This window comes from Gekko japonicus, unplaced genomic scaffold, assembly GCF_001447785.1.
Source record: "Gekko japonicus isolate JY-2015 unplaced genomic scaffold, Gekko_japonicus_V1.1 scaffold360, whole genome shotgun sequence".
Lineage (NCBI taxonomy): Eukaryota > Metazoa > Chordata > Lepidosauria > Squamata > Gekkonidae > Gekko > Gekko japonicus.
The window spans coordinates 610,499-625,720 of record NW_015172015.1 but is presented as its reverse complement, the minus strand read 5'-3'; the positions used below and the strand labels follow the sequence as shown (position 1 = coordinate 625,720).

General features: G+C 43.3%; 1 protein-coding gene across 1 annotated transcript in view; it reads left to right on the top strand.

Annotated features, from left to right (window-relative positions):
• Window positions 1–6,568: 6,568 nt before the first annotated feature.
• FASN (fatty acid synthase) overlaps window positions 6,569–15,222 on the top strand; it is a 60,501-nt gene continuing 51,847 nt past the window's right edge. The window contains 4 exon segments of the mRNA XM_015420388.1: window positions 6,569–6,695; window positions 8,201–8,353; window positions 13,493–13,666; window positions 14,383–14,583. Of these exon segments, the coding sequence (XP_015275874.1) occupies window positions 6,569–6,695; window positions 8,201–8,353; window positions 13,493–13,666; window positions 14,383–14,583 (655 nt within the window).

Below are 15,222 nucleotides of genomic sequence, written 5' to 3'. Positions count from 1 at the left end.
TCGGCTTTGAAACGGAGATGAGCACCGCAACCCTAGAGTCGGATTCGACTGGCTTTCGAGCAAGGGAACCTTTACCTTTACCTTTTAATTTGAGAGACAGCTATCCTTGCCTGCAAGCCAGAGATGCACTAGTTAAATATACAGGCTCCTTCTTGTGTGAAAGTCACATTCAGATCTTAGGTGAATGTAAAGGGAACTTGTTTTTAATGTTTTGTATTGTTCTGATTTTTTGAGGAAAAATCTACCAAAAGCCCCAGTATTTAATGTCATGTCACTGTGCCCTGATCTGGATGGCCCAGGCTAGCCTGATCTCAGAAGCTAAGCAGGGTTGGCCCTGGTTAGTACTTGGATAGGAGACCGTCAAAAAAGTTTAGGGCTACCCTGACCTGGATAGCCCAGGCAAACCCAATCTTGTCAACTCTTGGAAGCTAAGCAAGGTCAACTGTGGTTAGTACTTGGATGGGAGACTCTGTTGGAATACCGAGTCGGGAGGACAGAGGCAGGCTTTATTCCGCCACCTCTCTGAATATCCTCCAGGCCCCTAGTATGGATCAGTCACCAGAGGTCAACCTGACTTCCAGGTGCAGGCACACAGACACACACACTTACCAAACATACAAAAAAAAAGAGTCTAGGGCTGATACATAGGGGCAGGCAGTGCCAAACCACCTCTGAACGTCTCCTGCCTTGAAAACCCTGTGGGGTCTCCATAAGGTGGCTGCAAGTTTCCTCCATCATGTCACTGTACTGAATGATTGGTACCCCCGGCCCCTGTCTGACAACTTTACTTGATGATTCAGCAAGCCATAGGAAGAAATTGTTAAATATTTGATTCAAGAGAACAGAGAGTAAATACAGCAATAGTAGGTGTGTACACATACAAGTTTCTGTAGGTACTCTTAATCATTACACCTTGATCAGTGCAAGTTACCTAACACCACACGAATTTTCCAGTTGTCCATTCACAAGAGGTGAGGCACTGCTGATTGTGTCCAGACAGAACTGTCCACATAGAGACAGAATAATACTAGTTTGCAAAACTCAATATTGCATTGTGTCTGGTTTTCCAGATACTGTTTCCTATCTTTCCTGTTTTGAGCTGGGGGATAAAGCAAGCTCCAATGCAGACAAAGTCTTACAATCCTAAATTAAATTACATCTTTCTAAGCCCATTTACTTCACTGGACTCACATGATGCTGTTACAGTTGCAGTCTTCCTGTTTATGGGCTTCCTAGAGGTAGCTGGTGGGTCATTGTGTGTACAGAATGCTGGACTAGATAGGCCTTTGGTCTGATCCAGCATGGCTATTCTTATGCTTTCACAAGGGTTATGAGACCACTGAAATAAATGGCCTCAGAAGGTGTAAGGATTGCACTGTAATTGAAGTTGCCTTACCATGCCATTGCTCATTTTTATGCTGTCTGAAAACAATTTTAATAATTATTGCTTGGAACAGTCAAACATATTTGTGCATGAGTAACAAGAAAATTTAAAAAATCAGATTTTTGTAATGCACTGCCAGGAGAATTGTATACGGGAATGATCTGTGGTCTAGCTGGGTTTTAAAAGGAGTATAAATTTATGGTGGATTGGAATGTTAGCAGTTATGATTAAGACAATGTGCTGTTACACTGTTTTTAAGCTACACCGTTCTAAGTGGTATTCCGTGGAAGCAAAATGCTGTGTCAAAAGTGATAATAAATAAATATATCCTGAGGCTAAGGGTGGAACTGTTGCTTTGTGTTAACTTTTTCTTCTTATTTTTATTTTTATATATATTGTTAGTTTTTAATTATTTATACACAAAAAATAAATCCAACAGAAAATTCAATAAATTAAGCTTGCTATCAATACCATATTTTAACTCATAATTCTGTGAAACAACCAGATTATAAATAGTTAATCACTGCTTTCAAACATATCATGAAACCAGATTATCCATCTCATTCACCATTTGTCTCCAAATATCAATATTAATTATTTAAAGGCTTTCTTTTTAAGTAAGCCATCAGTCTGATCATGCAGAATGTTTCGTTTAACTTATCTAGCCCATCTTTTTCATTTAGAAGAGAATTTTTCTTCCACTGTCCAGCAAAGACAATACAAGCACTTGTTATAGCATATAGGACTAGTTCTTGAAAAGAAGATGGGATACAGAAAACAAAGTTTAACAATAAGAATTCTGGTGTTCAAGCGGTTGTATAGCCTGTACCAATTGAAATGTTTGCTACTATTACTTTCCAATATTTTACAGTTCACAAGCACTCCCAACACATATGAAAAATATAGCATTATCTTTGCCACAAAACCAGCAATTCTTTGTGGTATTATAAATTTTGGAAAGTCTGTTTGGGGGTCAGGTACCACTGCTTTGCCATTTTAATTACATTCTCTCTCAAAGAGATTCGTTGAAAAGGTTGACCTCTTAGAAACAAATGATTCCATAGACTGGATGTATTTGATGTCCTAAATCAGACTGCCACTTTTTTTGATAGCCTTTTTCCTTCTTACAAGCGGTATCTATCTGCATATGATAGATGCTGGAAATAAGCTTTGTTTTCCCTCATACAGCTAACATCAAATTTCGTTAACCCTCTTTAAAAAACACTAAAAAAATCCTCTTAGCTGTGCCATAAGAAACCTTTACATTTGGAAATATGGAAATATTTGTGCCTCCTTTGTCCAGCACATCAAAGGGTACAACTCTGTTATTCACTGTTAGTATGTGGTATCTGGCACACACCAAGAGTGTTCCCAGTGTTTAAAGTCATTAGGGTCATAGTTATTTTTGATAACTAAAGATAACTGAGAGATAGAAGGTGCTATTTTCTGGCCAAATTGTGACCAGGTATGCAGCAGTGAATCAATAATGAAATTACAGCGACTAAAATTTCTGCCTCTCATTTTTTGAGTCAAATTCAGATGTCTAATAGAACTTTAAAGAGTATTTGCTCAAAATGGATTCATTTTAACAAAATGCAGTTATAGCATGTGGAATGGGGAGGTGCTGTTTCACCACTTTGCCTTGTCCTGTTTTCTCACTGAAATTCACTTTCCCCAAGCTGCTGTTATCCCTACTCTGGGTAATATTTAATGTAAAATTTCATCTGCAGTGGTAACAGCAGTTTCAGGTTGCTTATTTTTGGGAAACCATACAGGCAAAGGGTTTATTGGTTTCTGTCTTCTTGCTCCCCCTGTACCACTTCCCAGTGTTTGGTCTCCTTTTTTAAATGGCAGACCCTGTGTCTATTTCTGTTAAAACTGTAAGGGGAAATAATTACATGTACTTCTTCCCTCAGACTATGTAGCAGAGATGTCTGATCATATCTTAGACTGAAGGATAGGGTTGCCAGGTCTAGGTTGGAAAATACCTGGAGACTTTGGGGGTAGATCCGGGAGAGGGAGGGGTTTGAGGAGGGGAGAGGCCTCAGCATGGTATAATGCCATAGAGCTCACCCTTCAAAGCAGCCATTTTCTCCAGGGGAACTGATCTCTGTCAGCTGGCGATCAGCTGGAAAAGCGGAAGATCTCTAGGCCCCACCTGAAGGCTGGCAGCCTTCAGTTTGGTGTAGTGATTAAGTGTGCGGACTCTAATCTGGGAGAACTGGGTTTGATTCCCCACTCCTCCACTTGTACCTGCTGGATGACCTTGGGCAAGCCATAGTTCTGGCACAGCTGTTCTTGAAAAAGAGCAGTTTCTGTCAAGAGCTCTCTCAGCCCCACCTACCTCACAGGGTGTCTGTTGTGGGGAGGGGAAGGGAAAGGAGTTTGTAAGCCGCTCTGAGACTCCTTTGGGTAGTGAAGGACGGGGTATAAATCCAATCTCTTCTCTTCTTCTGAAGGATCCTGGAAGGGGTGCTTGAAGCCACCAAACAATATGACAAGCCAGCATTCAAATAAACAGTATTACCAGTAACTAGATTAATAGACGCTGTTGGATGCTACTTAAGATTCCCCCATATATAGCATGAAAAAGGAGGGAAAACTCTTGAATCAAAAAAATTAATTGTGACTGATCATTATTAAAAACAAAGATAACACAAAAGTGGCTGTTCTGGATCCATATAGTCCAGTATCCCACTTCACAGTGGCCAATCAGATGCCTTGAGAATGCCCACAAGCAGGGCATAAATGCCAGAACTTCTGACTGTTGTTGGCCCCCTTCCCCCCCTGGCCTGAGCACTGATTTTCAGAGGTTTCCTTCCATGGCTGGTCCAAGGTATTTTGTCACTTCAAGGTTGCCTCCTTGAATGCCATCAGTGGCTGGGGCTGAGCTAAGCATCAGTTGTGGATCTGATCCAAAAGGCAATGCACATTGCTTCCTGTACAACCAATGGCCAAGAGCCAAGCTAACTTAATTAGTGATCATTACTACGTCTGCATCAGTGAGTTCCATAAAATAATTCTTTGAGTCAAGAAATACTTCCTGTTGCTTGTCCTGGTCCTTTAAAATCTTTGGGAATTTTTCTGATGATAAATGACAGCAGAGTTGCACTGCCTTAGAAATATACAGAAAAACCTATGCAGAATTTGCTGAATATATAAGCCAAAGCTCGTCCACTGTGCCAATTTGGGCAGATTCTCCAGGGAAGAGATCTCTTTACAAGGACCTTCTGTTTGAGATCTCTTTACAAGAGACCATTCTCACTGGAATCTCATAGATAAACATGGAAAAACTCTTTCTCCTAAAAGTACAAGCTGATCCTCTCTCATCTTCACATCCACTGCTAAAATTCTCCAGTTCCTGAGAATATGATATTTATTCATTTCTGAAATCTAATGTGCAGTCAGTGTATATAAGCATCCATTGAAGATCTAATTGAAGAGGGATCCTAATTAGTACAGGTATAACTGATTTCCTCCTTAAATCAGGTGTCAAACTATGTTTATATTGTTCATTTCAAAAGCTAAATTTTATTTATAATCTGCATGAAGGAAATTCAAGTTCTCCACAACCAGCAAATATATGGCTTTAAAGTACTTGAATATTTTTGGCATGAATTGAGATGGAATCTAGGATGGAGAAATGGAAGGGTATTGATATTGAGCAGTAGAAATATGGTGACTGGGACAAATAGCATAGACAGGAAGTTGTGAATAAGCTGTTGTCTACATTTGGTATGTTTCCATTGCAATAATGACTGTTCTGTTTCTTAAGTGTTGTGCAGCATTTTCTGTGAACCTGTACATGCTGGCTTTCTCAGATAACTGAACTGTAGTTTATATTTTAGAGACATGTTGCTTATTCATTATATTTTTATCCCATCTTTCTTCGAAGGAGCTCAGAGTAGTGTAATGTCATACACGCAATCCTCTCCCCACTTTATCCTCACAGCAACCCTGTGAGATTCATTAGGCTGAGAGAATGTGACTGGCCTAAGGGCTCCTAGTGAGCTTCATGGCACAGCAGGGATGTGAACCTCTGTTTTATGGTCCTAGTCAAACACTCTTTGAAGTGATGGCCCGCCATTTCTTTTTCTCGGTATGAAACTGCTCATTGAAGCTTTTCTTAAACAGCATTCTTCTTTCAAGGGTTATGATGTAGAATCAAGGGCCATAAATCATATTTTCCTTAGGTTCTGTTCAGACGTTACAATAAACCATAGTGTTTAAACAGTGGTTTGATCAAACCATAGTTAGTCATGACATCTGAATGGTTGGTTGTCATGGAACTGGGATTTCAGTTTGTAGCTGATTAGAATGTGTCTACTAACTGTAGTTTGTTGTGATGTCTCAAATTTTGTTAAGAAGTGCCCCACCCCTCATCTGGTCACAGAGACAGCTGTATGGGGAGAATGGCCGTTTGCCTCTTCTCTGCCTCCTGGCGGCGGGGGGACGGACAAATTAGGGTTTATACACAAGCCAGGATTGTTATGTACCTATAGAATAACTAGAACTGATTGCAAAAAATCTGGTTTAAACAAACCACAGTTTATAATGATGCATGAATGGAACACAATGTTATTGTACCTGTAGTACCTGTAGAGAGCCAGTTTGGTGTACTGGTTAAGTGTGCAGACTCTAATCTGGGAGAACTGGGTTTGATTCCCCACTCCTTCACTTGTAGCTGCTGAATGACCTTGGGCAAGCCATAGTTCTGTCAGAGCTGTTCTCTCATGGACAGTTCTCTCAGAGCTCTCTCAGCCCCACCTACCTCACAGGGTGTTTGTTGTGGGGAGGGGAAGGGAAAGGAGTTTGTAAGCTGCTCTGAGACTCCAAGAGGTGGGGTATAAATCCAATCTCCTCCTCCTCTTCCTTCTTTTCCTTGCTTTTATCTTCTCAGTCATTACCTTTGAACACTGAAATCTTAATCCCTGAGCTCATGGATGTATGAATGATCACAAACTTCCATAAAACATTGGTGCTGTGGTTTTCTCATAAAACTTTACCATTGTGGTCTTCCTAAAAGTCTCTGAATTGCTGCATGCAAGCATACGAAATTAAATCCCCAATCTATGCTTGGTGATGCTTGATTTCTTTTTAATATGCTGGAATGTAATTTTTGGTATGACTCAGTTTTGTTATCTTTATTTAACATTTCTTTCACTTCCCATTTAGAGAGGAGATATGGAGGACGTGGTGATTGCAGGCATAGCAGGGAAGCTGCCAGAATCAGAAAACTTGCAGGAGTTTTGGGAGAACTTGATCAATGGAGTGGACATGGTCACTGAAGATGATCGGAGGTGGAAACCTGGTACGCTCAGTGATTCTAAATTGTTTCAGTCATTTAAAAAAACCTGGAAGAGACTGTTGGAATCATCGAATCAAACAATTTGCCAGAAAAGAATGTTGTTCTTGTCAAAGAACTATGCTATCCCATCTTTTATGATGGATATTTTAATATATACAGTTGGGGTAGTGTCATGAAGTCTGTCTCCATGCAATTTCTCTACTTCAGGGACCCACAGCCACCAAAATGAATCTAGTCAAATACTTGCATATTTTTAGCGGTCTTCAGTGATCGTCTGTAGATAGTGTTACCCTAACCTAAATCTTTAGTTGCAGTCAATGCTCCCTCTAAGCTGCGGAGTCTTGCAAGCAAAAATCCTACTTTGTGAGCTGCTGGCCTTAAAGTGGTGAGCGAGCGATTCGGCTGCTGCATAAATCAGTTTGCTTTGGATCTGTCCTTCCTGGGCTACGACAAAAATGTGTGAGCAGAGGCTAAAAAACTGTGAGCTAGCTCGCACTGACTTAGCTTAGAGGGAACACTGGTTGTAGATTCTTGTTTTGGCCAGGGTCAATAAGAACAATTGATAACCATCTTTATCAAGTACCCACTAGGGTTGCCTGCTTCCAGGTGGGGCCAGGAAATCTCCTGGATTTACAATTGATCTCCAGACTACAGAGATCAGTTATTCTCAAGAAAATGGCTACTTTGCAGGGTGGATTCTACGGTATTATACTGTGCTAAAGTCCCTCTTTTCCCCAAACCCCACCTTCTCCAGGCTGCACCCCCGAATCTCCAGGAATTTCTCAACCAAGCAACCAGTTTTTCCAGGGGAATTGATGTCAGCAGATCAGTTGTATTTCCAGGAGATTTCTAGGTCCCTCCTGGAGGTTGACAAACCTATCTGTATCCCTCAAATGGTAGAATAAAATCCCATTTTTATGGCCAAACTAATCTCACCAATGATTGGTAAAGTGTTTGGATCCCTAAATGTTATGCCATTTCTGATGTACGTTATTAGAAATTTCTTAAAGAGAATAAGATATAGTATACTGCCTTTGTTGGAAAACGAGGGATGTTGTAGCTTTGGCCTTTTGGTGCTCCAGAAATGGTTACTTTGCTTTTGTAACTTGGTGTAGACAACTCTGTCAAACTGTGCTTAGTGGGGGAAGGGGGGGGGTAGGGTGGCCAGATCCAGACTGGGAAACTCCTGGAGATACAGGGGTGGAGCCCGGGGAGGACAGGATCCTCGGGCTGGGATACAGTGCCATAGAGCCTGCCCTCTAAAACATCAATTTTCTCCAAAGGAACTGATCTCTGTAGTCTGGAGATGAGCTATAATTCCAGGGGATCCCCAGGTCCCACCTGGAGGCTGGCATCCCTAGTTTCTTATCCATCATTGTTTTCTCACAGTTACCTGGACAGCCCAGATGTACTATTAGTACTGACACAAAGAATACCTATAACCACCATGAAGTTCTTAATTATATAATACGTTGAAGATGTGAGAGGGTTGTTTTTTTGAATTTCAGGAATCTATGGATTACCGAGGAGAAATGGGAAGCTCAAGGACATCAGCAAATTTGATGCCTCTTTTTTTGGAGTTCATCCAAAGCAAGCTCACACAATGGACCCTCAACTCCGGATGCTATTGGAAGTCTCTTATGAAGCCATTTTGGATGGTGGTAAGCAAACGGACCAGAATTTTGCCTTTAACTCTCTGTTTACTGTATTCAGCAACAGTTAAACAGTTTACATATATGCGGTTTTGATATTGCAAGGTCTAACATTCTGGACTATTTTGTAAGGATTAGGAAGGAAATACAAGATGTGTGTAAGGAACATGGGAAAGACCTAGGGTTGCCAGCCCCCAGATCTGGGCGGGAGTTCCCCTGCTTATGGGGGCTTTAATCTGCCCCTGGCCAGTTGGCTGGCGGCAGAAGCCCCACCCCCAAGAGCGAACACCCACCCGGCCATCCCTCTCCCTCCCCTCCTGCCCGATTTAAAGGGCTTCAGCTGATCGGCAGAGACCACGGGGCCTGCTGACCAGCTGGAGGGCCCTTTAAATCTAGCAGGAGGGAGAGAGAGGGGCAGTCGTGGGCAGCATACTCAGCTTACAAAAACACTCTCCCCACTCTCTCCAGAGTACTTTTGCAGCATAAAAATGAAAAATTGTTTTAAAAAATCAGACACTGTATGTTTGCTTAAAAGTATAGGTACACAAACAGCAGTTTACGTTTTACCGAGAGCCAGTTTGGTGTAGTGGTTAAAAGCAGCAGACTCTAATCTGGAGAACTGGGTTTGATTCCCCACTCCTCCGCATGCAGCCAGCTGGAAGATCTTGGGTCAGTCACAGTTCTCTCAGAGTTCTCTCAGCCCCACCTACCTCACAGGTGTCTGTTGCGGGGAGAGGAAGGGAAGGAGATTGTAAACTGCTGTGAGACTCCAAGTGAAGGGCCGGGTATAAATCCAATCTCTTCTTCTTTAGAAAGGATTGTCAGCACTATTGAAAGTATAAGCACGAGGCCAAAATCAATGACAAATTCAGTATTCCATGCAGAGGAGGATACATGTGTCATCTGAAAAGTCAAGATGGAACAAATTTGGACTCACCCCACAGGAGCAAAAAAAGTGCTGGTGCATTTTATCTGCACCTTTGCTTGCAAGTGCCGGGGCTCCCTAAGCAGAAACATGTTCTTTTATCTTAAAAACTAGCCTTAATTAGTTCACCGTTTCTTTCCAGCATGTGGACAGGAGCCACTCAGTTTGTTTAGAAGAAAGGGACATACCATCCACCAGCAGGGGTTTGCTCTCTGACTAAATTGTCCTTTCAATACGTTTGTGATGGCACTTAAGTAATGCACGTCGATAATATATTTACATTGCAAGGACAGTATGGCATAACATTGTGGGGTTTTGCACTGTCAGGTATAAACAATAGATTACAGGGCTGGGTTCATCTCAGGTTCTCGAACATTCTTTGCTGCCCTTCCTGGGGTCATAAAAGAAGGTCCACCACTGCGTCACTACCTTCATGTACCCAATACCGTGTATTCCCATTCATAGATCTAGCAGATTACACCTAGGGAGCACTACAGGACTGGAAGTGAACATACTCCCCAAAAGGTTTGAATTAAGGTTTCGTGTGTGTGTGTGTGTGTGTGTGTCTTTGGTGGCAGAGGAACATCAGGAAAGTGCCAGGCAGAGTTCAGAAGCTGCAGCTCTTTCTCAGCAGAGGCAACAGCTCCTGCATACCACTGCTGGTGATTAGAGCAAATGACCTCAGTAATAAGTGAGACCAGAGCAGGGGTGCTTGGGACTGCCTTGCCGGAACATCAGGAAAGTGCCAGGCGGAGTCCAAAAGCTTTAGCTCTGCCCCAACAGAGGCAGCAGCTCTTGCTAATCACAGCTGGCTGGTGAATGGGGTGTGTGTGTGCTGTTGACTACAAGGGTGTGTAGTTCCATTGCTTGGCTTGAACTATTGTGGCTGCGGTTGATTGTGAGTGTGTGTTTTGGTGCACTATAAATCTGCTGCATAGCTGGTTAGATCCTCCTACAGGAGAGGGAAATCAGAGTAAGCTGTGAGATGTTCCTTAGGTGTCCAGGGAATCCCTGTAAGATGGGGAGGTGGGAGGTATGGTGGTGGGCAGAGAGTTAGGTTTAGAAGGAGATTGAGATATGGATATGCCAAGTCCCCTTCTAATTTCCTTCCCATCCCAAGGAATGATGATGTGCAGACCCAGGTTTCTTTGCTCTCCTCTTCAAGTTTGATGTTGTATAATGTCAGATCGATTATGAATAAGACTGCCTCCCTTGAGGAACTTATTAGGAAAGGCAATTTTGTTCTGGTATGCTTGACTTGAGACCTGGGTGGACAAGGATGAAGTGGTGGTTCTCCCTCAGATGACTCCCCCAGGATATGCAGTCCTTCATCAACTGCTAACAGGAAGATGGGGGGGTGGGGTGGCAGTTCTCATCCGAGATTCGTTCTCCTTTGGATGGCTTCCTGCACCAAACATCACCCACACTGATGGTGTAGGCCTGGCATGGGGTGCCAGGGAGAGGGTGGGAATCTTGCTGGTTTACAGTCTGCCTAGCTTACCAGCTGACTTGACTCCCTGCTGAGGCTGGCTGAGGTGGTGGCAGAGTGGGCGTTGCGTTTGGGGGGGCTTCAGTGTCCATGATGCTGCCTTATCAGGTGCCTCCTTAGACCATGGCATGGCATCATTACGACTATCCCAGGTTATATTGGCTCCCACACACAGAGCAGGCTGCACGCTGGATTTGATCTTTTGTGCAGGAATATATCTGGATTCAGCGGTTCTTTGCGAACTGGTGCCATGGACTGAGCAATACCTTGTGAAAGTTGGTTTGAGATTTGCCTCCTCCCTCTACAGGGGCAGTGAACTTATTTATGCTTGCCCGTGGAGACTCATGGATCCAGTTGGATTCCAGAACACTCTGCAGGATTTGTCTGGCTCTACCGTCAGCTCTCTTGATGATTGACCAAGTTGCCTCTTGGCGCCCTCTTCACCCCGTACTACCTTGGTCCCCTGGTATATGAATGAACTAAGGATGGTAAAAAGGGGACTTAGACTCATGATGAAGCAACAAGATCACTTTATAGGGCTTGATTGAAGGCATCTGAAGTGGCAGTGAAGGCAGCAAAGCACTCTTACTTTTCTGCCACCATTGCATCTGGTGCATCATGTTCAGCTCTAGAGTTATTAGGTAATTGATCACCCTTTGGTGGCCCCAAAAGTAGATGAAAATTTGGCTATTAGCTGTGAAACATTGCAATGTTCTTTTCAGATAGTCTCGCCCCTTTGCCAAGTCTTGGCTGCCAGATTTGGAGTCAATAAGAATCTTGGGGCCCGTGCACAATCAGGCCCATTTTTGACTCCTTCAGTCCACTCTTCCAGCTGGATGTTGACAGAGTCCTATCGGCTGTGCAGCCTACTACCTACTCCTTGTATCCCTGCCCTTCCTGGTTGGTGAAAGCCTCCAGAGAAGTGGTAGGAGGAGCCTTGGGAGACATTATAATCTCTCACTCTTCCAGGGCTCTTTCCCTAGCTCTCTCAAGGAGGCAGTAGTGACACCCCTCCTGAAAAAGTCATCATTGGGTAAGAGGGACCTAGCCAATTTTTGCCCAACTTCCATTTCTGGGAAAGGTGAAGTGAGCAGTGGGTTAGGGTTAGGGTCTGTCTGCTGCCTTTGACACAGTAGACCATTTGGTCCTGGTCAACTGCCTAGCCTCCCTAGGTGTGAGGGGTATGACCTTGAGCTGGTTTTCCTCATTCCCCAAGGTCAGTCCCAGAGGGTAATCATGGGTGGAGAGAGATCATCACCATGGACCCTAACCTGTGAAATTCCACAGGGTTTGATTCTCTCCCCAATGTTATTTAACATCTATATGCACCCTCTGGCAGAGATTGTAAGGAGGTTTGGAGTGACGTGCCATCAATATGCAGATGATACCCAGCTCTGCCTCTTATTTAAGTAGCGGCCAGTAGCCAGAATTCCAGTCTTGGCCTCCTGCCTGGATGCAGTGCTGGAATGGCTAGTTGAGAGTTTGTTGAAGCTAAGACAGAGATTATGTGGCTGGGGAAGCCCGGACCACTAGGGATGCCACTTCTACCGACCCTTTATGGGGTCCATCTTTCTACAGTTGATTCAGTCAAGAATTTGGGAGAATGGCTCAATTCTTTGTTCTCCATGGACAAACATGTGTCCTTGGTGACAAAGATTGCATTTTACCATCTACACTGGGCTCACCAACTGACTCCCTATCTGTCTTGGTAGGACCTTGCCATAGTAATTCACCTTGAGACTGGACTACTGTAACACACTTTTTGCAGGGCGGCCTTTGAAGACACTTTGGAAGCTACAGGTTGCTGACAGGAGTGTCCTGGTCAGCACATATAATACCTATCCTATGGCGGCTGCACTGGCTCCCAATTAGTTTCCAGTGCCAATTCAAAGTGCTGGTACTTACCTTTAAAGCCCTAAATGGCCTGGGACCCTCATGCTTTCGGGACCGCCTCTCCCAGCATGATCCTTCCTGCCTTCTCTGATCTTCATCTTGGAATTTATTGAAGGTCTCTGGTCCATGAACTGCCCGCCTTGTTTCAACAAGGGCGAGGGCCTTCTCAGTAGTGGCCCCCGCCCTGTGGAACCAGCTGCCCGATGAGGTGCAATGCCTTGCAGGACCCCCCTTGGTTCCTCAGGGCATGCAATTCTGCTCTTTCTTGGGTGGCCTTTGGGTGATTGTGATCCACCAGGCAGCTGTGTCTTCACCATCCACACATCCTACCCTGCATGATAGTGGATAGGTTTTAATGGGGATAGATTTTTAACCATTTTGTATTTTAAATATTATTTATTGTATCTTTATATTGTTTTATTGGTATATTTAGCTACCCCAAGTCCCCTTTGGGGAGAGGGAGCGAGATATAAATTTGATAAATAAATAAGATGAACACCAAAACACACAAAGACTCTTGTTCTTTTGGAGATGGCACAGCTCGATGACGTTAACAAGCTTCCTCCCTTAGTGTTCAGCCATTTGTCATCATGTGTGCTGTATTATGGGGGTAGGGTCATGTGATTACACATGTGTTTTCTTATAAGCAACAGTAGCTAAGAACCTTCATGTACGGTTTTATATTTTTAATTCATGGCCAGATTTTTGTGGCCTTATTTTTTGTATTGTATCGCTGATTTTTTAAAATTTTGCATTGTTTTGTGGCCAAGCACTTGTAGCATCAGTGGCTAGTTCTTCACACTCCAGCTCGTATTGTGAAATTCCTTTTCTTTCCTTTTAGGTTTTAATCCAACTGCCCTTAGAGGCACCAACACAGGTGTGTGGATTGGTGTGAGTGGATCAGAAGCTGGTGAAGCATTTAGCTTAGACCCTGAACATTTGCTAGGATATAGTATGACTGGCTGTCAACGTGCTATGCTTGCCAACAGAATTTCCTACTTTTTTGACTTCACTGGTAAGTACAGAGGCTATAGCCCAATACTTACAAATACCTGTTTAGTAATGATGAACTGACAATTCCTTTCAGGGCAGGTTTTAGTCTCTCTCATGGGGCTGAGGCTCAATTATATAGCTCCTGCTTTCCATGCAGAAGACCCTAGGTTCAGTCTCTGGCATCTCTAGTTAAGGGATCTCAGATAGTGGGAAAAACCTTACTCTGCCTGAGACCCTGAGAGTTGCTGTTGGTCATGACTAGATGGAGCAATGGTCCAACTCAGTATAAGGATCTGGGAGCCATTGCCTTTGACAAGAGCGTGGGAACTTCCTGTATACAGGCAGGCATGTTTTGGCTGGAGCCAGTTAACAATAATGGTAATGGGAACGTCTTGTGGTTGCATTTCTAGAGGCATACCAGTGTTAGTATGTTGTAGCAAAATTAAACAGGAGTCCAGCAGCATCTTAAAGACTAACACAGTATATTCCAGCATAAGCTTTTGTAAGTCAGAGCTTGCTGAAGGAATGAATTCAGACTCGCCAACGTTTATACTAGAATAAATTCTGTGTGTCTTTACGGTCCCACTGGACCCCGCTTAATTGTGTAGTAGCCTTGTGTTCACATTTCTTAAATGTGACAACAAACATGGGGCATATTCTGCTGGTAACATTAAGAAAGCCAATAAAACAGAGCAATTTATGGGTTTTTTTAACTGATGATTGTTGTTGACCCCAAAGGTCCAAGTATGGCCATTGACACTGCATGTTCCTCTGGCCTCGTTGCTCTGGACAATGCTTACAAAGCCATTTGCAGTGGACAGTGTGAATCAGCCCTTGTGGGGGGAGTCAACCTCTTACTGAAGCCCAACACTTCTGTGCAGTTCATGAAGCTCGGCATGCTCAGTCCTGAAGGTGCTTGCAAGTCTTTTGATGCTTCAGGTAAGCAACTTTTGATGCTTCAGGGAGCGCTAAGAACACTCTATACTTTAGTACTAGTGAAGTGACGCTCACTGAAGCTCACTTTCTCGTCTACCGCTACCTGCCGCACCCAGCTCTCTTCACCACCCCTTTGCATCTGTAGGGATCTATGAACTCTTGAGAAAAGCATGGGGTATGGGAAGTGGAAGGTCTGTAGCAGGAGACACCCTCCCTCTCCTTTTCCGCCTGCAGAAATGTCTTCTGCCTGCAGAAAGCATGGGTTAGGTGTCAACCCTTGATTCATAACTAATCTTTATGAAAGACAGAGAAAAATTGCTGTTCTTTCAAGATTCTTCAAAAGCAGTGAGTTAGTTTGAATTGGATTGCTTGTATGGTTTTACTTCCAAAGCAAATTTTGATCAAACAAGGCTGGAGGTCATGGGTAATTTGGAGGCTCCTTGTCATAATTTCCTGTTTCCCTGTCTATAAGTTTTCAAACTTCGCCTTTGGTAAGGAAGCTGAGAAGACATAAAAATGAGTACATATGATTCTCTGAATTTAAAAGTTAATGTCAATCGCAAAATGGCATGAAATTTTAAACAAAAAAATTGCCAGGCAGGTCTGAGAATAAACATAGGGAAGCTTCATCCCTATTTTTCC